Raw genomic sequence first — 26,191 nt, forward strand, 5'->3', positions numbered from 1 at the left:
AGCTCCAGGCCTGAAGGTTGGTGTCCCTGCCTGTGGCAGGGGGTTGGAGCTCTGTGCTCCTTGGGGTCCCTCCCAACCCAGACCAGTCTGGGATTCTAATTTTATTTCCTTTCCAGTGTTTTCTGACCTTCTGAGCCTGATTAATTGGGGAATGTAACACATTGATCTGGAGCTGCTTTGTTGCAGGAGTTTAGAAAAATGACTCATTTTCTTCCCCTTGGTTTGGAGGTGTCTGGGAAGCAGTAGAAGCTCATTGCATTCTGCCTCTGCCCTTTGCACAGTTTCTGTACCCTCCTTTATCATCTCTGCCCTGACTAGAAGCTCCCTCCCCAGCAGGCTCTGGCAGGGGCTGAATTGCAGCCAAACCACGAAACCTGGAGCTGCTGCTGCTGCAAACTAGTGAGAAGGAACCAGCAGATTACATCCGTTGGACAAACCCTCAAGGCACCAGTCCCGACAGAATCACTGCAGGGTGGGACTAAAGGTCCCTCCCAACCCAACATATCCTATGATTCGAAGAGGTACACAGGTGTTGGTGACCGGGGAGTTTGTTTCATGGATAAAGAGACTCAATAACCTTTGTTTACCCAGTGAAGAAGGGAACTGGGTTGATTGGCACTGAAGAGCAGCCTTAGCATGAGAACAGCTGTGGTATGAGCTGTCTACAGGTAAACTGAGTCCACGTACTGAGAGATCTGGGTCAGCGTAGGACAGGAATGGTTGGACTCGTGAGCTTAAAGGGCTTTTCCAACCTGGTGATTCTGTGAAAGGACCAGCGTGGTGATGAAAGAGGACGAAGCTGAGGGTGGCCTACAGAACACAGTGCTGCTGCTCTGCATTCTGTCTCTGCCATGCATCCCTCCCCTCTGTGGTTTTGGGGGGGAAACAGCTCTGGCAGAAGGACACCCCCACCCCCTTCTGTCAACAGCCTGGTTAGTTGCTCATATGCTCCCGTCTGAGCAGAGGAAACATGGTTACTAAACAGCAAACCCACATTCCAATCTGTATTTTAGGCAACTACAGCCACTGAAAGGAGCAAGAGAAACAAACCCCCTGTAAACATCACGCGGGCTTGAAATGCTGCGGGGATGAACAGACAGATCTCCAATGTTCACATCTGACAATGACCTTGGGCTCCTGCCAGCCAAACCAGAGTAAATCCATTATGGAGCTTTACAGGCAGAAGGAGGTTTTCACTCACTCAAACGCTCGGCCCCATCCTGCCCCGTTACCCCCTCACTGATTCGCTTCAGCAGAACCCCCTTACCCCTGTCCTTGCCTGCACGCTCTCCTGGTGCTTTCTGCTGGCCTGGCAAAGGCTGAAGCAGAGAGATACCTCCTCCTGTCAGCTGCTGGGGAACCATGGCCAAGCTGCTGCAAATTTCAGCTGTACCCCAAGCAGGGCTACAGGCTGGGGCAGAGCGGCTGGAGAGCTGCTGGGGAGAAGGACCTGGGGGTGCTGGGTGACTGAAGAGGAGCCAGCAGTGTGCCCGGGTGGCCAAGAAGGCCAAGGGCATCCTGGCTTGTGTCAGAGCCAGCGTGGCCAGCAGGTCTGGGGAGGGGATTGTGCCCCTGGGCTGGGCACTGGGGAGGCTGCACCTCGAGTGCTGGGTCCAGTTCTGGGCCCCTGACTCCAAGAAGGACCTGGAGGTGCTGGAGCATGTCCAGAGAAGGGCAACCAGGCTGGGGAAGGGGCTGGAGGGCAAATCCTCTGAGGAACAGCTGTGTTCAGCCTGGAGAAGAGGAGGCTTAGGGGAGACCTTCTCCCCACCTCCACTGCCCTGCCAGGAGGGTGCAGAGAGGTGGGCGATGGTCTCTTCAGCCAGGGGACAGGAGATGGGACGAGGGGGAATGGGTTCAAGCTGCCCCAGGGCAGGGTCAGCTCAACTGGGAGGGAAAAGTTCTTCCCTGGCAGAGTTGTGGGGCTGTGGCACAGGCTGCCCAGGGAGGGGGCTGAGTCCCCAGCCCTGGGTGTGTTTAACAGCCAGGGAGATGAGGTACTGAGAGATCTGGGTCAGCACAGGACAGGGACAGTTGGACTCCATGGGCTTAAAGGGCTTTTCCAACCCAGTGAGTCTGGGATTCTGTGAATTTCCTTCCATCCCTTTTTTTTTCTGGGGGGGGGCACAAAGATGAGCAGCTGGTTGGTGTTGGTGCCACAGTATAAATCTCTTCTCACTCAGCAAGATCAAAATTGGGCTATTTTGGGCCGAATTCTTTTACCACCATCAGTTGGCAGGGCTTCATTGCCTTCTGTAAATGATGATGGCCACTTGTATTTATACCATCAGATGGGTGGCTAATTGCTTGGCATTCCTTGAAGATATGAACAGATGGCAGCAAAACTGATTAACTGTTATTATTCATCTCAGCAGCTCCTGAGAGAAGAGTAGCAGATTTGCCCAACCACTCCTGGTACGGGCTCAGGTAAAGCAGTTTCCCACCCCTGAGCTCCTGAGGATGGCCAAGGCAGAAGAGGACAGCTTTCCTTTCAGCAAGGAGAGTGAGATTACTCCTTTACTGATGTGGTATCCAGTGGTGGGACATCACCCAGAGATGCTGTCACCTCAGAAGAGCCTCGGTGGTTTCTGATCCTGTGGTCTCAGGTTAGAACAGTTGAATTTCTGGACACGCTCCAGCACCTCCAGGTCCTTCTTGGAGTCAGGGGCCCAGAACTGGACCCAGCATTCGAGGTGCAGCCTCCCCAGTGCCCAGCCCAGGGGCACAATCCCCTCCCCAGACCTGCTGGCCACGCTGGCTCTGACACAAGCCAGGATGCCCTTGGCCTTCTTGGCCACCCGGGCACACTGCTGGCTCCTCTTCAGTCACCCAGCACCCCCAGGTCCTTCTCCCCAGCAGCTCTCCAGCCGCTCTGCCCCAGCCTGTAGCCCTGCTTGGGGTTGTTGTGTCCCATGTGCAGCACTCTGCCCTTGGCCTTGTTGAACCTCATCCTGTTGGTCTCAGCCCATTGCTCCAGCCTGTTCAGGTCCATTTGCTTCAGCACCGCGTCGTTCTCCTGGCTGGAGACTGTTATGCCTGACAGGGGTAAAAGGAAGGAGTCCCTGGGTCAGATATTTCGCTCCTCTGATGTCCCCCCAACCATATCTGTGGTCCCCACCTGTGCGCGCTCCCTGTTCTGAGCCACGTCAAGCAAAGACGGGGCAGCACGTATAGAGCCAGACATGGCTCAACACTAACAGGGAAAACAGGCTTCCACAGCCAAACATCTCCCATGGACCGATCCTGCTTCCCCACAAGGGACACTGAGCATCTCTCAGTGGTGCCTGGTGCTGAGCTGAGTCTCTAAGCCTTGAACAAGAGCCAAGGCTGCTGTGGGAGTACAGCAGAGTGTAATAAACACTGGGAACGGTTTCACTGTGGCCAAGCATTGCCTGGGAAGCTGGGGGTAACCTCCCAGCCTTGACTTGCTGTGTGCTGCCTCAGCCATTCCCACATTTCCACTGCTGGACCCATAGATACATCGCCAAGGTGCCAGGCAGGATGTACAGGCACCATTCACGGCTTCTCACTGGTTCAGAGGCTGAACTGATTAAAATTCCTACAAGCTTTAGAGCTGTGGGTTAGCCAGGAGTCTAATCAAGGGAGGATTTATTAAGGAGCACCCTAAAAAGGCAATTGCAGCCAACCTCCCCAGCCAGCCCATGCTGCAGCGAAGGGGAGACTTCTTGGGAATGCATTGCCTAACTTCTTTGCCAAGCTGTGGTGGTTTGGCCCTTGTTGGAGACCAGATGCCCACCAAAGCTACTCCATCAACTCCCTTTTTCATCTGGACAGGGGAGAACGTATCTATTGAGAGGCTGAGGAGTCTCTGTATTCCCTTGCTGCCAGGCAGCACTCCCATTTCACTCACCCCGAGCCCCAACCTCCCACCCTTAAACAGTCGGGGCAGCTGTACCCATGTGAGCCACACGGTGTGAGGTGACACCCCTGTGAACCCAAAGGGGGGGGTCACCCACGGCACAGTGCACTCAGGAGCAGCCGGTGTGTAAGGGATGGGGGCTACTTTCTGCTCTCAAACACGGAGAGATGGGAAAGGCATCCAACAGCCTAGTCCTCCCTTCTGCCTTCCCACATTATATAGCACTGGGGTATCTCAGATTAAATCGGGAGTAGGGACACTTGTAGTTAACCCAACAGTTGACCTCGGGCACTCAGAGGAAGCCAGAGCAGGAAAGCCCAGCTCAAATCCCACCGGCCGCTTCCATGACCCCAGCACAGCGCTGGAAGGATGCTGGTGGGCTGTTCAACTCACGGAGGAGCTGCCCCAGCCGGGATGGAGGGCAGCCAGCGTGCCCGTATGCTTGTGTGTCCTCCCAGAAACACTCACACCCAAACAACAGGCACTGAGGGCAAACCTTTAATCGCGATTTAGCACCTGATTTCCCACCTAACCAACCCCTCTCTGCACGCTTCCCTGGCCACAGCACTGGTGGCAGTGAACTACTTTCTGTGCGCTGCTCCTTGGTGTTATCTGGGTCATCCCACTGGCACGGGTGACCCCACCATGAGCAAAGCTCACCCCGGCATCCTGAGTAACACCAGGGCCTTTCCTCTCCCACAGCAGCTCGCAGCGGGAGGCCATGGTGGCATTGGGGTGTGTGGGGAGACAGCATCCCCAGGGAAACCCATGCCTGGCACGCTTAGTTCGGGTGTGTGTTGCCATATGCTTGACTTTGGGTGGGTTTGGGGGCTTTGGGGGGTTTCAGGGTTTATTTGGGATTTCCAATGCCTGCCGTGATACTCCCAGTCAGACAAGGCTGGCTAACTGCCTCTCCCTGCACCTTTTACCCCTCTGTCAGGGGCTTCCAGAAACGGCCCCGTGGGGCTCCCCCCGCCGTGGGGCAGCGGCCAGGAGAGGGGCCTGTTGCCTCCCTGAGAGCCGCAGGGCAGGGCGGCGGCGGCCTGTGCCTGCCGGCCCTGAGGCGAGGCTCGGCGGCAGGCCGCACGGCATCCCCGCGCTCCCTCCGGCGGGGGCCACCACCCGGTGCCGGTGTCGGAGGCGGGGCGGGGAGGCCTGCGGCCGCCATTGGCTGTCGCTATGCAGGGCCGGCGGCCGGCTCCCCCTCTTCCCCTCCCCTCCTTCCCTTTCCCCACCGCGGTGCGGGACGCGGCCGGCGGCGCGGGAGCTCCATGGAGGTGGCGACAGCAACAGATGCGGCGGCGCGGCCCGGCCGCCCTTAGCCGCTCCCCGGGGGGGAGCCGCCGCCGCCCTTAGCGCCCCGCCGGCGAGATGGCCGGGTCTCGGCGGGCGGCGAGCGGCGAGGCGGGCTGCGGGCAGGCCATCGTCTGGCGCAACGTGGTGCTGATGGGGCTGCTGCACCTGGGCGCGGTGTACGCGCTCAGCCTGGTGCCGCGGGCGCAGCTCCTCACCCTCTGCTGGGGTGAGTGCTGGGGGGGGGGGGGGGGGGGGCACGGAGCCGCGCCACAGGTGTGTGTGGGGGAAGGATGGGGCGGGGGGGGGCTTCCCGGCAGATGGGGATGAGGGGATGGGGGGGGGGCGTGTGTCCTTCGCGGGCCCTCCAGTGTGGCGGGGAGGTGGGGGGGGGGGGGGTTGGGGAAGGCGGGCAGCCAACCTCTCCTTCTCTGCGTTCCTCCCCTGGTTATTTGCGCTGCGGGGGCGGGGCGGGCATCCCTCCCCTCCCTTCCCCGCCGGCACCCCCCGCAGCCTCCGCCGCTTTTGTTTCCGTGCCCCCCCCCCCCCTCACCTCCGGCCGCTACCCGGGATGCTGCCGTTGCCAGCGCCGTGCAGGGCCCTCGGTTGCTGTAGAAACAGGAGGCGCACTCCCTGCGGTTGCCTTCATGGGGTTTTCGGTTAAAAAACAACCCCAAACCCCAGCCCAGCCGCCGACGTTTCAGCTCAGAGCTGTGCCGGGGGATGCGGTTGTCTCCCCTCTGCTGTTCCCGGATGAACGCCGTGTCCGGCTTGCTCGGGTTGGGGGCAGAAAATCGCCCCGCTTTCCATCCCTCGGGGGTGGTGATACATCTCCTTAGGGAAGATTGGAAAGCCGAGGGAAGACCCAAAGAGAAAATAAGCCTGGCAGTGCTTCCTGAGGTGAAGGGATTGCTGTGTCTGTCTCCCTTCTAGCTGCGGGTTGGGTTTGGGAAGGGGAACGGAGCATCTCTGCTTCCATCCTATAGCTGAGCCACCTTTCCTCCGCGAAGGAGCGGTGCTGGGAGAAGGGCTACATGACAGCACTGCAGTGTTGTGCGAGGCTGCTCCAGGTTGGTGGCACTGGGAGGTGGTGGATGTTGGCATCACCCTTTGCCAGGCAGGATTGAGTCCTGTAAACACAGATGAAAACTTGGATGCCGCTCATGGCTGGTGCGATTTCTTGGGTGAAAAGACCCGCTTTTGGGGAGGTTTGGGGTGGAATGGACTGGGACTCCTGTGCAAACAGAGGAAAGGAGGGTCTCCCTTGTCTGGTGTAGGTAGCATTCTCAAAAAGCTCTAGCCAAATGCTTTATGAGCCAGGTTTGCTTGTTCTCAGCAATCCCTAAATCCCCTGGTTCAGCTTTTGGTGTTCAGTGTGTCTTAAACTTTGACAGACAGACACTGCTGCTGTTGGCATTTGGGAACCAAGTCCTTCTGGAAATTGCTGGCCTCCAGCAAGTTCTTAACTGGGAAACTGTTGCTGGGTCTCTGGTGGGAATCTGGCGTTTGCCTGGTTTGCACAAACCATGGCACTCGTGACCAGAAAAGACATGTATGTCTTCATGGGAAGGCAAAAGAGAGAAAAAGAAAGCCCACAAGTGAAATCATCTCTGATTTCACTGTGTGTTAATTACACAACTTCCTAAGGCTGGAGCTGAAGGCTCGACTTACCGATTTCAGCCCTCTGTCCTCCAAGGTGGCTTTTCCTCATGGAAATGAAACAGATGCTAAATAATAAACAGGCCTCGGTGCCTTTGCAGCTCAGCTTCTGCCTTTCTGAAAGTCTCCCAATTCTTGACATTGTTGCTTTTAACAGCCAGCCTAAAGCCAACCACACAGTTTTTATGGGAGTTTGCTGGGTGGTTTGTAGTGGGGCTCTGCAGCGGGGAGTCAAACAGCCTTGGCTCCATCTGTCCTGGCTGGCTGGACACTGTGCTGCTCTTGTAGCTGGTTGTTGTGGGGTCTGATGTATTGTCTGTGGTGGTGGGCAAGGTGAAAATGTAGGATCTCAGGATGTGTTGGATAAAAGTAGCTTACTTTCATGCTGGAGACCTGTGAGGCCCCTCTGAGAGACTCGGAGTAGACAAAGGCACCAAACCCACCTTGCTTCATGCTGTGTTGGAAGGAAGGAGTGTTGAGGGCAAGCGTCCCTCACCCTCCTCAGTTCTCCACATCTTCTCCTCTCCACAGACCTGCTGTGAGACTGTCTTTGTGGGTGGTGGCTGCCAGCCAGCCTCAGGAGCAGGGCTGGTGTGGCAGAGAACTTGGTTGGCAGGTAAACGTAGTGTCAGGTACCGCAGAGATGTGCGGACGCCAGAGGGTGTGGATGGAGGATCTACCCTTGTTACATCCATCCATGGTTTTCCTTTTCTTCCCAAGCTTGCCTGGGACTTGGGAAGTTTCCCAGTGATGTTGTGCAAGGCCTCGCATCGCTCCGTGCCATGCTCCCCACCAGTGCTTCCTTGTGGGTAAGCCGCAGGAGCTTGATGGTGCTGGCAGGAGGTGGGCAGCTTCCCGTGACTCACTGCTGCCTGCTTGGCTTTTTCCTTTCTCTTCATGTGAAATGTCCACGTCTTGGTGGGCTCATGGCTGGGGTTGGTGCTTCCCAGGTGCTTCCCTCTGTCTCTGCAGGGTTTGCTTCCCTCCTTCCCACCCTGAAGGCAGTTGGGGTAATCCCTGTGTTTGCTGATGCTCAGGAGCTGAAGTGCCACTGTGCCACCTAGCAAACAGCTGGTGGAGCCAAACTGCTTGCTCAGCAGAGTTAGTTTCCATTGGTGATTTATTGACATTTCTCCAGCTGCACATAATAGACAATGGAAAAACGCTGCCAAGCGAAGGCTCAGCTGGTTGTTTACTCAGGATTGTCTGTGCTCACTGGTTCCTGTCACCCCCCACTGTAACACCTTTGAGGGGTTTCTGCACCCCACACCGAGCCAGGGTGGCACCAGGGGTCCCGAGCAGCATTCTGGGTGGTGCATCCATCTCACCCAGGGGTACAGATAAACTGGTTAAAATGTCGGCCTTTCAGGGCAGTCCCAGTGCCTTCATGGAATTTGGTTTCAGTCCAAGCTGAACAAAAACAATAAAAATTACTCATCTCAAAATTTTCCATGAGCTGGGAACTGCCTTGACCTGAGCTGCAGTGGGTGATACAGGCGAGGCACTGAGCAGCGATGGGCTGTGTGCCCATGGGCAGCCGAGTAGCTGTTCCGGCACATCCCATTGGCACGGCGCCTTCGATGTGTCCCCGACTCTGCCAGCCCAGCCACACTCACTGGGAGCACACTTGCCTTGCTCTTTGGGGTTTTTTTTATCCTGACTTGTGTTTTGCTGTGGGGGTGCGTGTAGAAGATCCTATTGCCTTCCCCTTTCCCTCCTGATCCCAAGCCAGACGGCTTGCGTTGTGTGGTCCTCCTACCTCATGGTGTTTCTCTGTCTGTGTCTGTGTGGTTTTGTAGCTGACAGCTGCTGCTTTGGGGCATCCCTGCGCTCTGGGTTTCCAGCCTGGGGAAGGGGTGGGAACAGATAAAGCAACTAGTCTTTATCTGCCCCCAGTCTCACCAGGAGGCTTGCTGGGGGGGCTTGGCAGGGGTCATCACCAGCCACCCTGCAAAGCCCAGAGCGCAGTGCAGCCCAGACTCTGGGGACTTGGCACATGGACCTTCCCCTTCAGATCTCTTTTTGTCCACCGGCTTTGGGCTCCCGGTGCTTAGCATCCCTTGTAGAGAGGTTTGATGGTGTGGGATCGCTGCTGTCTGCTGACTTGCACCAGGAACCGGAGTAGGGTGGCAGCAACTTGCTGTTGGCAGGGCCAGAAACCAAGGAGTGGTGCGGTGGGTCCATTGGCTGAGCCAGACATGCAGGTTCCCTGGGATTGAGCCCATGTGAAGGAGTCCTGTGGCCAGCAGCAGATGTGGCTGTGTTTCAGTGGTGGCCTCTTTTGGGCTGGACATGCTGCATCTTCTTCCACAGGCCACTTGGTAGGAAACTGTGCGGCTCATGCCTGAAGTTACGGCCCATTAAAAGATGCTTCTTAACTGGGAACCTTTTTGCTCCAGCCTGTTGCAGACCCAACAAGGTTATTTTAGGAAAGCAAAGCAAAAAAACCCTCTGCAATCCTGGTACAAGGAAAATTCCCAGCATATTTTACTACAGGGCCCAATGTTACCTCTGCTGACTGGGGTTTTTGATGGGTTCATGATAGTCTTTTAGAAAAAGAAGCTGCATTCTGGGGAATTGTGTGGCGTGGCTGAGATTTTGCTGGGAAAAATGGGGCTTTTCAGCCTTTGCAGGCAGCTTATGGGGAAGCACTTAAAGCAGCCAAGTGCATTATAGGAAATAGGACACTTGTCCCCACCCCTCCTCCAAAATATTAAGCTGCTGACCTGCTTTGAAACCTTTTATTTCAGACTGCCAAGCATTACTAGACTAATTATGTTAAAAGCCAGCACAGACAGGGTTTCTTAGTGCCATAAATCCACTGGATGTGTTTTGCTGAGTGTCCGGTGGTTCAGGCGTTGGTAGGCTGTGCCAGAGCCCTGTGTGGAGGAGGAGGACGATGGCCTTCCTCTAACGGTGCTCATAGGGGAGGGGGAGACTTGTTGCTGTTGTTTTAGTGGTGTTTAGGAGATGTTTCAGTGCTCTTGAGTGTGCCAGATTGACAGAATCAGAGCCCATGGGGTCCAACCCCCTGCCAAAGCAGGGTCCCTAGGACAGGTCAGGGCTGGAATCTCTCCAGACAAGGAGACTCCACACCCCCTGGGCAGCCTGGCCCAGGGCTCCCTCACCCTCACTGGGAAGAAGTTCTTCCCCACACTGGGGTGGAACTTCCCGGGCTCCAACTTGAGGCCATCGGCCCTTGTCCTGTCCCCACAGACCCTGAGAAGAGGCGGGACTCTCTCCAGGAGATCCCTGGCTGTTTTGTCCCAGGGAGCCCAGATCTGGACCCCTCCAGGTGGGGCCTGACCAGGGCAGAGCAGGGGGAGGATTGATGGTGTTCAGCCGCAGTGAGCCCTGTGCCATGCTCGGGCAAAGCTTTCTGCCTTGACGGGTGTCTGAGGGAGCAGCGGAGCTGCTGGGCTGTGTTCCTGCCAAAACACAAGCTGCTCTCCAACATGGGTGCAATCCAAACCCCACTGCCTGGATCCTTTCGATAAGCAGGATTAAAGCAGTTGTGGTCTTGGTGGTTTAGGTTACTGCAGTGCCTGGAGGGCGGCACAGAGACCATGGCCTCTTCCTCAGCCCTTCTGGTGTGATGAGGCACGTGTTGCTGTTGTGCACTGCAGATGCCAAGTTTTATCAGTCTTGAACACTTCCACAGTCTTGCATATTCCTGAGTGCCATCTACTGGCTTTTTGGTTATTAACTGCTTTTGGTTCCTGGTAGCAGCTCTGCCCAGGCAGATAAAATTCCTGCCTCCGGGGCAGTTAAATATGGAGTCTCAGAGGCAATTCTGCTCTCCGTATCTCTGAGCAGAGGGGAGTGAGGATACTGTCTCTGGTTCCAGATGTGGAGATACCTGATTAATGCTTCTCTTCCTGTATCCCCTGCTGCCACCCTGGCAGGAGGGCCTGTGGTGGTGTCTGTGGCTGCCTTGGCAGCATGACCTAATATGGCGAAAGGACCTTATGTCACCTTCACCCCAGGAGCCATCTCCTGTCTCCCAGCTCGCAGAATAATCCCAGCCCTGAGCAGGTCTGGGAGGTTCCTGTGGCGTCCTGCAGGCCAGCCATTGTCCATCAGCCCTTAGCCCTGCCTTCAGCAGTTCAGGGCAGCAGATGGTCCCTGCTGGGTGAGTGGACAAGAGGTGGACCTTCATTCGTGATCGCGAATGACCCCCTGGACATGCTCGTGGGACATGTTCTCCTGCGTGTCCATGAAGCCAAATTTCCAGGCTTGATGTGGCTCTAAGCAACCTGCTCTACTGAAGATGTCCCTGCTTGCTGCAGGGGTGGGACTAGATGGCCTCTGAAGATCCCTCCCAACCCAACACATTCTGTGATTCTGTTTGGCTGGATGCAAGGGGTCCGTGCCTCCTCGATGGAAGGAGGTGTAGTGCTCACAGCCCAGCCATGAGGCTCAACCTGCCAGAAGGAGGGACAATCTGGAGAGGCTGGGGGTTTTACTTGCAAAAAGTGTTTCTCTGAGCTCTGTTTGCCTTTGGAAATGGGAGGAAGTGTTGTAGGAGCTGACGGCGTGCGAGTGAAGCAGGCGTAACGCGTGTGGGCGGGATGCTCTGATACATGGGGACTGCAGCATCATCCAGAGTCTGAAGTCCTCAGTGAAAACTCAAAACCACCTGAGCTCTGCTCTGGTGGCTACTGGCTGGCCTGGGAGGGCTCTGAGAGAACCCAAGAGCCACAAAGCTGCTCTTCCCTGGCTCCAAGCTCCGGTTGGTCTTGGCAGTGTGCTCAGTGGGGTGATGCTGTTCTTGGGTGGTAATGGGCAGGGGTGCTAATGAGCTAATTATTCTTCCTCGAGGCAGAGCTGCCTGCTGAATGCTCTGGAGTGCTCAGCTGATGGCTTAACCGCACTATTCCTTCACTCTGTCCTTGGAACTAAGAGACAATCCATCTGGACGCCGACCTGTGCGACCTGTCCCAGGGACCCTGCTTTGGCAGGGGGGTTGGACCCGATGAGCTTTGGAGGGCCCTTCCAACCTCTACAGGTCTGGAATTCTGTGACAAATTTGGCATTAATTCTTCCTTGGTGTTGGCAGAACACTTCAAAACCACCAAATCCCAGTGTGGGGGATTGAGGACGGCAGCAGGGTTGCTGGGAGAGAAGTGGAATCTGCCTGTGGTTTTTGGGATGAGTGACAGGAGATTTGACTGAGCTGAGGGAAGCATAAAAAATGTCAAAGGAATCAGAGCATCTTCCAGCCTTCTCTCCTAACCTAAAAATATCTATCAACTGCTCAGCATCTTCACTTGCTGGTGAGTTCAGGGAATTCTGTGTTTGCTTCCTAAGGGGAATTTTAGCATCTGCTGGCATACTTGCTGTCAGCTGGGAGTTCTGTTGCTCTATTGGCTTTATTTCTGTCACGTTAGCTGCAGTTGTCAATGCGGACGGTTCTGCTCTTCCAACTGGAATAAAGTCTTTTGTATCTTCAGCCAAAGGGACTGGCTCTGGGGAATGTTCCTGAAAATACATACGAGGGAATGTGTATCCAGCCAGAGGCAGCCTGGATTTCATGAGCTGGTGATGGCATGGCCAAGAGGATGTGACAGATGGCTTCTTCTGGAGCTCCTCTGCTGTGTTAGAGAGGGGTAGGAGAAGGGCCTCGTCTGAACTCATCTCTGCAGCTCTAAAACTCCTCTCCCCTGTTGCCTTTTGATGTGCTGCCTCTTATCTCTTTCTCCCTGGGTTCAATTTAGAGTAGCTGAGAGAATGTGTAGATCTAATTTTAGATGAACTTGCTTCTGGCCTGAAATTTCACGTTTGATCTTGGTGGGGACGTGTGGCTCCCTGTGAGAGCTGCTGTGGTGGGTGGCTCAGGGATTTGGTGGTGATGGTGGTGCCACACACTGGTGCTTTTTAATTCCCAGTTGCTAGTTTGAATCCCGACTGAGGTGATTTTGATGCCAACCTTTGACAGCAGGGCTCAACAAAGAGTGGATGGACACTTGACCCTGCTAGCAGAGTAGAGTTTCCTTCCCAGAGACCCCAGGACCACCAATTCAATGTGTCACCTTGGCAGCGATTTGGGGACTAAGGTGGAAAATTACCCCTCCTGAGTAAATGTAGTTCCAGGCAGTTTTTTGGTATGATGATGTGGATTAAGTGCTGTGTTCCTGCTCCTCAAGTCTCTTCACCTGTGGAGGAAGACCTCTCCATCCCACTAAGAAGATAGGCTGAAAGAACTGGGGTTGAGCAGGACTTTGCATAGGGGATGGGCAGGAAGAGGCTTTGGGCAGAATGACTCAGAGTTTGGGAGAAGGGCCACCACAAACCAGAAATGAGGTGGGCTCTGACAAGAGGTTCAAGCAGGGAGAGTCTTTGTGGCTGGAGTACCTAGGTTTCTTCTATCCTGTTTCTGACCACAAGTGCGCCAGATGCTCTTCTGCTTTGTGTTTCATTGTTGGTGCTCCTGGCTTTCATAGGGTCACTAAGAATGGAAAAAACCTCCAAGATCATCCAGTCCAACCATCCCCCTACCACCTCTATTACTCACTAACCCACATCCCTAAGCACCTCACCCAGCCTTTCCTTGGACACCCTGAGGGACGGTGACTCCACCCCCTCCCTGGGCAGCCCGTTCCAATGCCCAGCCACTCTCATTTCTACCCTGACCCTGCCCTGGCACAACTTGCAGCCATTCCATCTTGTCCTGTTGCTGGGTATCTGTGAGAAGAGGCTGAGCCCAGCTCCCCACAACCTCCTGTCAGGGAGTTGTAGAGAGCGATGAGGTCTCCCCTCAACCTCCTCTTCTCCAGGCTGAACACCCCCAGCTCCCTCAGCCGCTCCTCCAGTGCCCTCCCCAGCCTGGCTGCCCTTCTCTGGACACGTGTGAGGACCTCAGTGTCCTTCTTAATTATTTATTCTGTATAATTTATTCTTCATTCTGTATTTTAAAGACAGTTTAGGTATTGGGGGTAGTACCCTTGGGAGGATGCAATTGATTCTGTCTCAGCACTGCTGTTTTTGTCATGTGCTTTGTCCCTCTAAGATAACTGTGATTTGCTCCATGTACCCACGTTATGTTGGGCACTGGTGATGCTGGAAAGTCGCTGCCTAACAAAGCATCTCTTTGTAATCTGTGCCTGAGAAGGATGTCCAGTCACTTCATCTCTGCCAGGAGCCAGCGTTGTCTCAGTCAGATGTGCAGAGTGAACCCAGTGCTTGTTGGGCTGCTTGTTTTGGTTGATAATGGGGGTTTTTATAACCAGATAAAAGTGATCTGGAATCTGCTGGACTCACAAACAGTAAATACATGTCATGTTGCTAATGTGGTCCCAGGTTGCAGAAATGAAAGAAGTTCTAATTTGGATATTTATCATGCAACGGAGTTGAAGGAGTGTGGCCAGCAGGTCAAAGGAGGGGATCCTCCCCCTCTGCTCTGCCCTGGTCAGGCCCCACCTGGAGTGTTGTGTCCAGTGCTGGGCTCCCTGGGACAAAACAGCCAGGGGTCTCCTGGAGAGAGTCCAGTGGAGGCTATGAAGGGGATGAAGGGCCTGGAGCATCTCCCCTGCAAGGAAAGGCTGAGTGAGCTGGGGCTGTTCAGCCTGGAGAGAAGCAGCCTGAGAGGGGATCTGATCAATGGGGATCAATAGCTGAAGGGTGGCACACAGGGGGACATGGGCAGCCTCTTCTCAGGGTCTGTGGGGACAGGACAAGGGCCGATGGCCTCAAGTTGGAGCCCGGGAAGTTCCGCCCCAATGTGGGGAAGAACTTCTTCCTGGTGAGGGTGAGGGAGCCCTGGGCCAGGCTGCCCAGGGGGTGTGGAGTCTCCTTCTCTGGAGAGATTCCAGCCCTGACCTGTCCTAGGGACCCTGCTTTGGCAGGGGGTTGGACCCCATGGGCTCTGGAGGTCCCGACTCTGTGAAATTTGGGGGGGGGGGGGGGGGGCAGAAACCTGCTCCAATGTCAGCAGCCACACAGAGCAGAGAACCGTTTCCTGGTGCTTGGGAAAGCGCTACAGCCTGGGGCAGTATCTCCCCATGCTTTCATGGGAGGCCAGTCCCCTGGACACTCTGGTTTTCAGAAGGGTTTAGCACTGGGTGGAGTAAAGGCTTTCTGGAAATCCAGTGACAGGGCTGTTGAGCTGCTCTGAAAAAGATGCCTCAGATGTTTTATGCTGTTGATCTCCCATCCCATCCATTTTTAAACAGTTTGCTTGGTGTCGTTTTCATCGCGTCTTCCTGACAGGGAGATGATACCTCTGTGCCTGCTGTTCCAAATCACACTGATGCCTTCCTGCCTTATCATATTGCACACTGAGAATGTTTTATGAGCTGCCAGTGATCCTCCTCGCAGGCTCCCAGCTTCCGTAAGCATCTCATCCTCCTTGTAGATCCCTCTCTACAGTTATCACCCCTGAACTACATCACTTTTGGTCTTTCTATCCAGGCAGATCTTTACTTTGAGCCTGGTACCCTCTTTCTGCCTGAATCCATCCTCATTTCTGAGTTACCTCACCGCTGCTCCAAATTTAGCATCATCTGCCTTTGTAATTAATACCCTGTTTGCCATTATTTCAGGTCATTAATAAGGATGCTGAATAAAAAATCTTCTGCCTATTGATTCTGGCATGTCACCATAGGTGGCATCTGTGCAGAAGGCAGTGTGCTGAGGAGCTTACCAACCCGCCGGCTCCCCATTGGCACAGTGGTTTAACCTCACGCCTCTGTCTGTTTGTCTGGCATCCTCTCCCCATCCCCGTGCACTGGGTCTCTCACTCATCCTTTTGAACAGGCTTATTGGTTGTTTTCTCTTCCCCTCCTGTTTACTTTCTGTCTCTTAAATGCTTCTCCAGCTGCTCCAGTTCAGAAGCATTTTGCTTCTGCTGCGTCCTGTTGAGTGACATCACTGTCAGGGATGCTGCCATCAGACCTGACGTCACCACAGGGCTCCAGCTGCCTGCTCACTGAATCCCAAGGTTGGAGAAGACCTTTAAGCCCATGGAGTCCAACCGTCCCTGCCCTGTGCTGACCCAGATCTCTCAGTACCTCATCTCCCCGGCTGTTAAACACACCCAGGGGTGGGGACTCAGCCCCCTCCCTGGGCAGCCTGTGCCACAGCCCCACAACTCTGCCAGGGAAGAACTTTTCCCTCCCAGCTGAGCTGACCCTGCCCTGGTGTGTGTTGTGGCCCCGCTCACCACAGGGGTGTTTCACACTGGTTTCCTCTGTTAACACAGGGTTTGTGTGCTGCAGAGCTCGCAGTGAGAGTGTCAGGGACGATAGGAGAAGGAAGTCATGTTCCTATGCTTGAGACTTAATTCTGCCTTGAGGTCTTGAGAAAGAATCAGAGGAAACAAGGAAAACCCACTGAAAACTACTGCTTTGCCAGATGAAATTGCCCTTCTTTGAAAGAGGTCCTGGTTTATCGTTTGGAGGCAGCTCCAGGCTTGGTGCAGACCTGTGGAGCTCCTCGCCGTGCCATGCTGTGGTACCCAGAAGGCACAGATGTATGATGAGGATGCCACAGACTCACAGAATCAGGGGTTGGAAGGGACCTCCAGAGATCATCGATCCAACCCCCAACACGTGCCAACTAAGATGAGTATCTGTGTTAGCAGAGTAGCTCTGAACTCTCAGCTGGAACGTGGCAATCAGGGAGCTGATGCTGAGAGGAGGCTGCTTTTGTGTCTGCATGTGCCAGGAGAACCTCACCAAGGGGGTGAGGCAGCACTGGGACGTGTGCCCAGCCCAGTGGCACACTTCAGCTCCCTGCCAGCGCCTCAGCAGAATGATGCTCCAGGCTGCCTTTGGTCCATGAGCGAAGCAAAACTCAATAAACCATGAGGAAACAGCTCGAGAAAGGATCTTTCTCCTGTCCCTCTGGCTTTAGCAGGAACCTGTGAGCTGCACAGCTACAGCCTGCTTTTCACAGCACCACCAGAACCAGCCTTAAACCTGCTGTCTTTCACAGCTCTGTCCCTTGGCTGCTGTGTTTCCTCTCTCATCCCAGGTCTCTCCAGGCAGCTTTTCCTGCTGTGTTAGCGTCTCCTTTCTCATTTTCCCCTCTGGATGTCCTCATTCCACTAAACTGATATATCTCTTTCTCTGGAGACATTCCAGCCCCGTCTGGACGCCAACCTGTGTGACCTGTCCTAGGGACCCTGCTTTGGCAGGGGGTTGGACTCAATGGGCTCTGGAGGTCCCTTCCCACCCCTATGACTCTGTGATTCTATAATTCCATTTTGGGTGGTCTGGTACTTGCCTGCAGCTCAATGTCTTCCTCACGCTGCCCAGGGGAGGAAGGTGGAACTGATCTTTGTTGTGTTGCCTGTGTCTTGTTTTAACCTCATGGCTTTAATTCTGGTTTTAAGCAGTTGCTTGAGATGAATGGATGTGTTGAGGAGCACCTGGCCAGCTGAATGAGGGGCTACTGTGGAGAAAAGCCCCTACTGAAGGTGGGGAGGTTTCAGCCCCTGGGACTGGGTGTGAGGTTAACCAGTCATCAAGCCCACAGGTGCCCACAGGCTGCCCAGATAGGGGATGAGTGCCCCATCCCTGGAGGTGTCAAGGCCAGTTTGGATGGGGCCCTGGGCAACCTTGTGTAGCTCCAGACCTGGAGGTTGGTGTTGCTGCCTGTGGCAGGGGGTTGGAGCTCTGTGGTCCTTGGGGTCCCTTCCAACCCAGACCAGTCTATGATTCCATGATGTTCTTGTGATGGTTCAGGACCATAATGTTTCAATGTCAGCTGAACAATGTTGGTGTTCTGTGTGTCATGGATCAGTTCCCATGATTAGTCGCTTGAGTGATTTGGAAGCCCTTATTCAGTGGTGTTTCTGCACAGCTCAGTGTCAAGCACAGAAAATGGCAAGGTCAGTTTTCCCTCATTTCATAGAAATCAGAGTCCTTGAACTGGGAAAGTGTTAAAGGATTTCACATACAAGAGCTGCAAGGTGAGAGCTGTTCTGGAGTCATTTTTTCTACTGATCTAAGGGGAAGCAAATGCAACATCTGTAAGCAGTGTGCAGCCTGGATGCATGGTGTTCAGTTCACAGGATCACTGACCCAGTGCTGACCCAGATCTCTCAGTACCTCATCTCCCCGGCTGTTAAACACACCCAGGGCTGGGGACTCAGCCCCCTCCCTGGGCAGCCTGTGCCACAGCCCCACAACTCTGCCAGGGAAGAACTTTTCCCTCCCAGCTGAGCTGACCCTGCCCTGGGGCAGCTTGAGCCCATTGCCCCTCGTCCCATCTCCTGTCCCCTGGCTGAAGAGACCATCGCCCACCTCTCTGCACCCTCCTGGCAGGGCAGTGGAGGTGGGGAGAAGGTCTCCCCTCAGCCTCCTCTTCTCCAGGCTTTTTGTTGGCTCTGGGTTATCCATCACATGGGAATTCAGAGCCCTGAGCAGCAAAACCAGCACACCCATTAATGGAGCAGCAATTGGTGCCTGGATGCACGGTTTGAGCAGCTCTCATTCTGCTGTCCCAGCCATCCCCTCTACCCCTGGAAATGGGAGGTTGACCAGAGTGTGTGGGAGCATGGCTCAAGCTGGAAGGAGAAGGAGAGATGTCCTGATGCTGTGATGGTGGTTGGGGAGGCACAGGGGGGGTGTATTTGGAGTACGCTGTGGGACAGGAGCGTGTACTTGGAGTGTGGGTGTAGCCTGGAGCTAAGTAAGGTGAGAGAGGAGCAGAGCTGCTCCTGTGCTGTCTTGGGCACTTGAGAAAACTTCTCAAAATAAGTTTATTTCACCAATTTTTTAAGGGAAGGAGAAGTAGCTCCTGAAACTGACGTGTTTTGTCACCAAGCTATGAGCTCCCAAAGATAAGAGAAGGTTCTATCTCTGACCCAGCTCATCTCTTTAGGGGTGGGATGTGATGCTCTTAAGCTAGCTGATGGGTCAGACTCAAGGAAAGACCTGTCTGGAGGAGGCTGGTGGTCTCCTGTTCAGAGAGTTTTGTCTTCTCACATGGCTGTATGTGGAGAAGGCACACTGTGTGTGTCAGGTGTGGTCCTTCAATGTGGCCAACTCCTGAACAAGGTACCACTAAATGGGGTGGGGAGTGGAAGGCTGCATCCCCAGGGCTGAGAGGCAGAGGTAGGCTGAGACCCTCATCTCCTGTCTGCCCAGCTTTCCCCCCTGAGAGTCCCAGCAGGTAGGAGCAAGCATCATCTGGATATCAGGGAGAGCAAACAACGAAGGCAGCGGGGCCCTGGCACACCCCCTGTTTTGTTCTTGTGTCTTTCAGCGTATTTCTGCTTCCTGGTGACAGCGCTGGGCGTGACGGCTGGAGCGCATCGCCTCTGGAGCCACCGCTCCTACAAAGCCAAGCTGCCTCTGCGCATCTTCCTGGCTGCAGCTAACTCCATGGCTTTCCAGGTGGGTTGTGGCTGCCCATCCAGACTCCTGGCCTCTGGGCAGCCTTCTCACCTGTCTCAATCCACACAAAGACATTGATAACACACTCTCCTGACCTAGGGGATGCAGATCCCAACTCACCACCCATGTACTACCACATGTTATGTAGTCCAGCAGTGATAATTCCTCAAGGTCCAGGTTGAATGTGCCCAGATGAGGGGCTCAGCACCCCAGTAGCCTGTCCCCTGGCACAGGTCAGGCCCTACACTACATCTACCAACTGCCCATCCACTGACATGCCCAAAGAATCACAGAATCCCAGACTGGTCTGGGTTGGGAGGGACCCCAAGGAGCACAGAGCTCCAACCCCCTACCATAGGCAGGGACACCAACCTCCAGGCCTGGAGCTACAAAGGTTGCCCAGGGCCCCAGCCAACCTGGCCTTGAACACCCCCAGACACAGGGCACCCACCCCCTCTCTGGACAGCCCCTTCCAGCCCCTCTCCACTCTCTCTGCAAAGAACCTCCCCCCAGTATCTCATCTAACCCTTCCCTTCTGTAGCTTTAAGAAGAGAACAGGCTTCCTCTCACAATCTTACTTTATCTCTGGTTTATGCAATATTTGTCACCAAGAAGCACATTACCAGCTCTGTGCTAACTGATAGGCAACCATAGACCCCAGAAGTGTTTGTGTAACACCCAGCTGGTGGTGCTAGGAGTTAGCCCAGAACACCCAGGATCTTCTCAGTGTCAGTTCAGGCTGTTGAGAATAGAGATCCAGACCTGAACTAACAATAAACCTCTCAAGCCTGACTGCCTTAATCCTTTTTGGGCCCTGAGTACTGTGTGTGTATGTGCTGTTCCTTGAGTTTTTAGCTCTCCTTTCACTCTGGTTAGCTTCTTGTTCACGTACCTCAACAGAGGATGAGCAGAGCCCCTTTACCCACTGCTGTATTGATCATTTATCATCTTTGACTTATTTGTCTTCTAAGGTGGGAAGAATTGATCTTGCTCATCCCTTTACACGTTACAAAGAGCACAAGCTTTGCTGGAATGTGGGAATGTGTCTGTTTTGGTTACAACCTTCCTTTACTCTGAGCCATATTCCAGCTTCTCTCTGGTGCTGGGTTCCTTGCAGAGCTTTAGACTGAGAGGGGATCTGATCAATGGGGATCAATAGCTGAAGGGTGGCACACAGGGGGACATGGGCAGCCTCTTCTCAGGGTCTGTGGGGACAGGACAAGGGCCGATGGCCTCAAGTTGGAGCCCGGGAAGTTCCGCCCCAATGTGGGGAAGAACTTCTTCCCGGTGAGGGTGAGGGAGCCCTGGGCCAGGCTGCCCAGGGGGTGTGGAGTCTCCTTGTTTGGAGAGATTCCAGCCCTGACCTGTCCTAGGGACCCTGCTTTGGCAGGGGGTTGGACCCCATGGGCTCTGGAGGGCCCTTCCAACCCCTACACCTCTGTGATTCTGTGATCCCTTTGCTCAGTGTGCTAAACACGTGTTCTGAGCTTTGAGAACCCCCCTGGTACCACCCTCCTCTCTTACAGCCCACCGTACCCCCTGGAAGCAGCGCAAACGATTGTATTGAGCTGGTAGCAGGGAGCCTGCGTGTTTGGATCACGTTGAGTTCTGCTCCCCTGGGTTTTGGTCTTGGCTTTGCTGGTCTCCTCGTTGCTTTGGGCAGGGACACCCCCCACCAGCCCAAGGTGCCCCAAGCCCCATCCAAGCTGGCCTTGAGCCCTGCCAGGGATCCAGGGGCTTCCACAGCCTCTCTGGGCACCCTGTGCCAGGGCCCCCCCACCCTCAGACTAGAGAATTCCTTCCTAATGTCTGACCTAACCCTGCCCTCGCTCAGTTTAATACTGACTACCCCTCATCCTGTCCCTCCCTGCCCGGGCAGAGTCCCTCCCCATCTTTCCTGCAGGCCCCTTCACTGGATTTCCATGCCCTTGTACACATCCCTGCAGACAGAGCAGTCATCCAAATCCAGGGGTCAGATTTACTCTGGAAGGCTTGTCCTTCCAAAAGGCTGAGCAAGTTCAGCTCCCACTCCAATCAGAAGGTACATTTGGTGTTCCAGGAGCTCTGTCCCATTTTCAGCACCATGTTTGGGCCCTGAGGGTATCAGTGGTAACAAACCTCAGCCAGCTTGGGGAAAGGCTGCCAGAACTCTGTGCCTCTACACAGTAAAATGAAAGCTTGCCTGTGGCAGGGTCATGAAATGACAATGGAAATGTGTATGTACCTGGTCCTTCCAGGTCAGTGTCCATCTGTGGACAGCAAACACCCAGGGAGGACACAGGAACCAGGGCAAACTGATGATAGTACATCCCAGGAGGTTTGGTTTGCAACCATCTACAGCCCTGGGATGTGTTCAGTCTGTGTCACTGGCTCCCAGAGCACATCCTGCTTGGTGGGCATGGACCAGAGTGGGGTGATGGGCTGGCTGGAAGCAAAGCTGGGGTCCCTTGGGATGTTTTCAGTGGATAACCTTTCCTGAGGGGCTTGTTGGTGTTACGGTGTGGGGCAGGAGGTGGAGCAGCAGCCAGCCTCTCTCCTCTCACCCCACATGTGGTTTCTGTGCAGAACGATATCTACGAGTGGAGCCGCGACCACCGCGTGCACCACAAGTACTCGGAGACGGACGCGGACCCGCACAACGCCCGCCGCGGCTTCTTCTTCTCCCACATCGGCTGGCTGTTCGTGCGCAAGCACCGCGACGTCATCGAGAAGGGCAGGAAGCTGGATTTCAGTGACCTGCTGGACGACCCCGTCGTCAGGTTCCAAAGAAAGTGAGTGGGAGCTCTGGGCCCCTCGTGCGAGGCAGGGTGGGGTGGGGAGGTCCCTCTGCTTGGTCCTCTGCTTGTGGCTCGTTCATAGAATCATAGAATCCCAGACTGGTCTGGGTTGGAAGGGACCCCAAGGAGCACAGAGCTCCAACCCCCTGCCACAGGCAAGGATACCAACCTCCAGGTCTGGAGCTACACAAGGCTGCCCAGGGCCCCATCCAACCTGGCCTTGAACACCCCCAGACACGGGGCACCCACCCCCTCTCTGGGCAGCCCCTTCCAGCCCCTCACCACTCTCTCTGCAAACAACTTCCCACTAATATCTAATTTAAACCTCCAGCTTTAATCCATCCCCCTTGTCTTGCCATTGTCTACCCTTTTTAAAAGTTGATTCCTGACTTTTCATGTTTCCCTTTTCCCGCCCAAAACACCCTGTGCCACCTTGGTTGCAGGGGGTAGGACTGCCGTCCCTCCAGCCCCCATATAGCCCATCATCTGCTGTGGTTTAACACAGGAGGCTGGTGAAACAACCTCACAGCTGCCATTTGCTCGCTGCCCCCCTCCCAGTGGGTTGGGAAAGGGTTGACAATGGAAAAGGCAAAGAGAAAAGTGTGGGTTGAGATAAAGACAATTGGATAGGGGAAAACAAGAAGTAAAAGATGATGAGGATGGTGCTGCTGCTGCTGGGAAGAGCAGTGATAACTACAGAAAAAGTGATGAACAGCAGAATTTCTCACCCCCCAAAGCTGCTGCTCTGCAAGACCCCAAGATGGCCTGCCTCCTAGTTATCCATGGAATATGATGCCATACAATATGGAATCTCCTTTTGGCCAGTCTGGGTCAGCTCTCCTGGCTGTGTCCCCTCCCAGCTTCTCAAGTGCCCCCCACCTTCTTGTTGGCAGGGCAGTGAGAGGAGCTGAAAAGCCCTTGACTGCTCAAAATGGAAATGAGGGAAATGAGCCCTGCTGACCCCAGTGTCCTTACAGGCTTTGCTGCACACACAGTGACGCCTCTCCCTGTCCTGCTGCTTTCCCAAACAGCCAGAGCTGGCTGTGAAAACAATCACAGTGGAATTTGGTGGGATCTTGGACGACTCCTTTGATCGCTGGAGCACAGGCTGTAATCGCTGCCGGCCTCACTGCAGGAGTTTCACTTTGCAAACTGGGGTTTGACACCCATGGGCTGGTACAGGCCAAGCATGTCCTGCTTGGCTTAATAAAAGCACATGGAGAGCCAGGGGAGGGTCAGGCTGGGTGTCAGGAAGAGGTTCTGTGCTGAGAGGGGGGTCGGGCGCTGGCACAGGCTCCCCAGGGAAGGGGTCCCAGCCCCGAGCTGGGCTGAGGGCAAGAAGCGTCTGGCCGCTGCGCTCAGTGCCCTGCGCTGCCTGGGCTGGGCTGTGTGGAGCCAGGAGTGGGACTGATGGGCCTGAGGGGGCCCTCCCAGCTCAGGGGGTTCTGGGGTTCTATGTGGAGGAATGCTGAGGCTTGTGCCAGCTGGTGTGCTGAGAGACCATCAGTAATCCTGGCCCCCAGGCCGAGATACATCCTTCTCCTCACCCTTGGCAGGGTGTCTCGGGTCTCTGGGCAGCTGCTTTGGGCCTGCTGCTTCTGTTGGAGCTCACACAGCAGTGGTGGTATAGAAAGGAGCTGCTCCTGCCCTGTGCTGCGTGTTCCTCCTCACCTGAGCACCAGGAAAGTCTTTGGTGTCTCTTAGCAGCGAAGGTGTTTCCAACACAGCTCCACCGATGCCGCACTGAGCCCTGGGCTTCTTGGTCCCAGAGGTAGGGGCAGAGTGTGCAGCCAGCTTGGCGCTTCCTCACATTCAGAGGTGCTTAACTTTCTGTCCTAGGGACCCTGCTCTGGCAGGGGGGTTGGACTTGATCTCTTGAGGTCCATTCCAACCCCTACAAATATGTGATTCTGTCCCTTGGGCTCCCTGGTATAAAAAAGCCAGGGATCTCCTGGAGAGAGTCCAGCAGAGGCTGCGAAGGGGATGAAGGGCCTGGAGCATCTCCCCTGCCAGGAAAGGCTGAGTGAGCTGGGGCTGTTCAGCCTGGAGAGAAGCAGCCTGAGAGGGGATCTGATCAATGGGGATCAATAGCTGAAGGGTGGCACACAGGGGGACATGGGCAGCCTCTTCTCAGGGTCTGTGGGGACAGGACAAGGGCCAATGGCCTCAAGTTGGAGCCCAGGAAGTTCCACCCCAATGTGGGGAAGAACTTCTTCCTAGTGAGGGTGAAGGAGCCCTGGGCCAGGCTGCCCAGGGGGTGTGGAGTCTCCTTGTCTGGAGAGATTCAAGACCCGTCTGGACGCCGACCTGTGCAGTATGAGCTGGGGAGCTGCTTTGGCAGGGGGTTGGACCCGATGATCTCTGGAGGTCCCTTCCAACCCCTATGATTCTGTGATTGGGAGGTTTGTTTTGGGACCAGGCCTCAGCTCATTCAGCTCCAGTGTTACCTGCTGCTTTGGGGTTTCTGGTTGTCTTGCTGTTTCGAATTGGAAAAACCACATCATGATCATGGACATCTGAAATGTTCCCTTCTGCCCCTGTTACAGGCCCAGCTCAGGTCATGCCAGGGGTTTCTGGCAGAGCCCTCCCCAGACATCCAACCCCACATCACCCCAGCTGTCATCCCTACCAAAGGTAAAGGTGTCCTTTTCTTCCCCCACAGATACTACAAGAGCTCGGTGGTGCTGATGTGCTTTGTGATCCCTACCTTTGTGCCATGGTACCTCTGGGGAGAGAGTCTGTGGAACGCCTACTTCCTGGCCTCCATCCTGCGGTACACCATCTCCCTCAACGTCACCTGGCTGGTCAACAGTGCCGCGCACATGTACGGCAACCGACCTTACGACAAGTACATCAACCCCAGGCAGAACACCTTTGTCACACTGGGAGCCATTGGTAAGAGCTGTAGCCCTGGGTAGAGCTTTGCAAGCTCAGGGGTAATGTCCTGTCCCGTTTCACCTTGGATTTTGGGCACCTGCAACTGGACACCAGTCACTTGCCCTGGTGTGACCCCACCTGGAATACTGGGTCCAGTTCTGGGCCCCTCAGCTCTAGAAGGACATAGAACTCCTTGGAAGAGCCCAGCACAGGGCCACCAAGGTGATGGAGGGAGAGGAACCCCTTCCTTGTGAGGAGAGGCTGAGGGAGCTGGGCCTCTTTAGCCTGGAGAAGAGGAGCCTGAGGGGTGACCTCATCACTGTCTATCAGTATGTGAAGGGTGAGAGTCAGGAGGCTGGAGCCAGGCTCTGCTCAGGGGTGGCAGTGACAGGACCAGGGGCAGCGGGTGCAGCTGGAGCAGAGGAGGTTCCATGGGAACATAAGGAGGAACTTTTTCCCTGTGAGAGAGCCCTGGGCCAGGCTGCCCAGAGAGGTTGGGGAGTCTCCTGCTCTGGAGATATTCAAACCCACCTGAATGTGTTCCTGTGGGATTTAGTCTGGGTGATCCTGCTCTGGCAGGGGGTGGGACTGGATGAGCTTTTGAGGTCCCTTCCAATTCCTAATGTTCTGTGTGATCCGGGGCTTGGAGGAAGCTGGATCTTGCACCCCAAGGTGGTGTGTGTCCCATGAAAGCATGTTCCTAAATTCACAAACTGGCCATGTGGCCTTTAACCTCCCTCTCTGTTTTTCAGGTGAGGGCTTCCACAACTACCACCACACCTTCCCCTTCGACTACTCAGCCAGTGAGCTGGGCCTGAAGTTCAACCCCACCACCTGGTTCATTGACTTCATGTTTTGGTTGGGGTTGGTCACTGACCGCAAGCAGGCTCCCAAGGAGATGATCCAGGCCCGCAAGGAAAGGACTGGAGATGGCTCTGCTTGAAACCTAACGCTTCGCTGGCCCACCACTGCTGCACACGTGGGTGGGTGGGTCTTTGGGTGGGTGGGTGCCCATGCACCCCTGTGCCTGCGGTGGATTTATTTTCCTTTGGGCAAAAAAATCAATTTATTCAGACCAGTTGGGCCAAATTAATTCTCCAGGGACAGATTTAGCCCTGGCTTTTTTTTTTTTAATCTCCTTATTAGCTGTCTTACATCCAAACTTCAGACTACTAAGTGGGAAAATGTTACGTATTATTTAATATTATAGTTAAACAGGAGGAGGCTTTGAGTTTAGTCACCATAGTTCATGCCTGAAGTACGTTGTAATCTGCTTGTTGGGAAGTTGAAGGAACTCTCTATCCTTCCCAAGGGTGGTTAGGGGAGATCTTGGTTTCTACTGGTGATGTAGAACATGCTTTTGA

At 54.8% G+C, this 26,191-nt stretch overlaps 1 protein-coding gene across 1 annotated transcript; it reads left to right on the forward strand.

Moving 5' to 3' along the window:
• Window positions 1-5,251: 5,251 nt before the first annotated feature.
• SCD5 (stearoyl-CoA desaturase 5) lies at window positions 5,252-25,774 on the forward strand (the record flags this gene model as incomplete). Its single annotated transcript, XM_084266635.1, has 5 exons — window positions 5,252-5,402; window positions 19,043-19,173; window positions 21,739-21,944; window positions 24,613-24,845; window positions 25,580-25,774. 5 exons carry the CDS (start codon window positions 5,252-5,254, stop codon window positions 25,768-25,770), a joined length of 912 nt encoding a protein of 303 aa, XP_084122761.1. The 3' UTR covers window positions 25,771-25,774.
• Between the last annotated feature and the right edge of the window lie 417 nt (window positions 25,775-26,191).

This window comes from Gallinula chloropus (genome assembly GCF_964237585.1).
Source record: "Gallinula chloropus genome assembly, chromosome: 7".
In the NCBI taxonomy this organism is placed as follows: Eukaryota; Metazoa; Chordata; class Aves; order Gruiformes; family Rallidae; genus Gallinula; species Gallinula chloropus.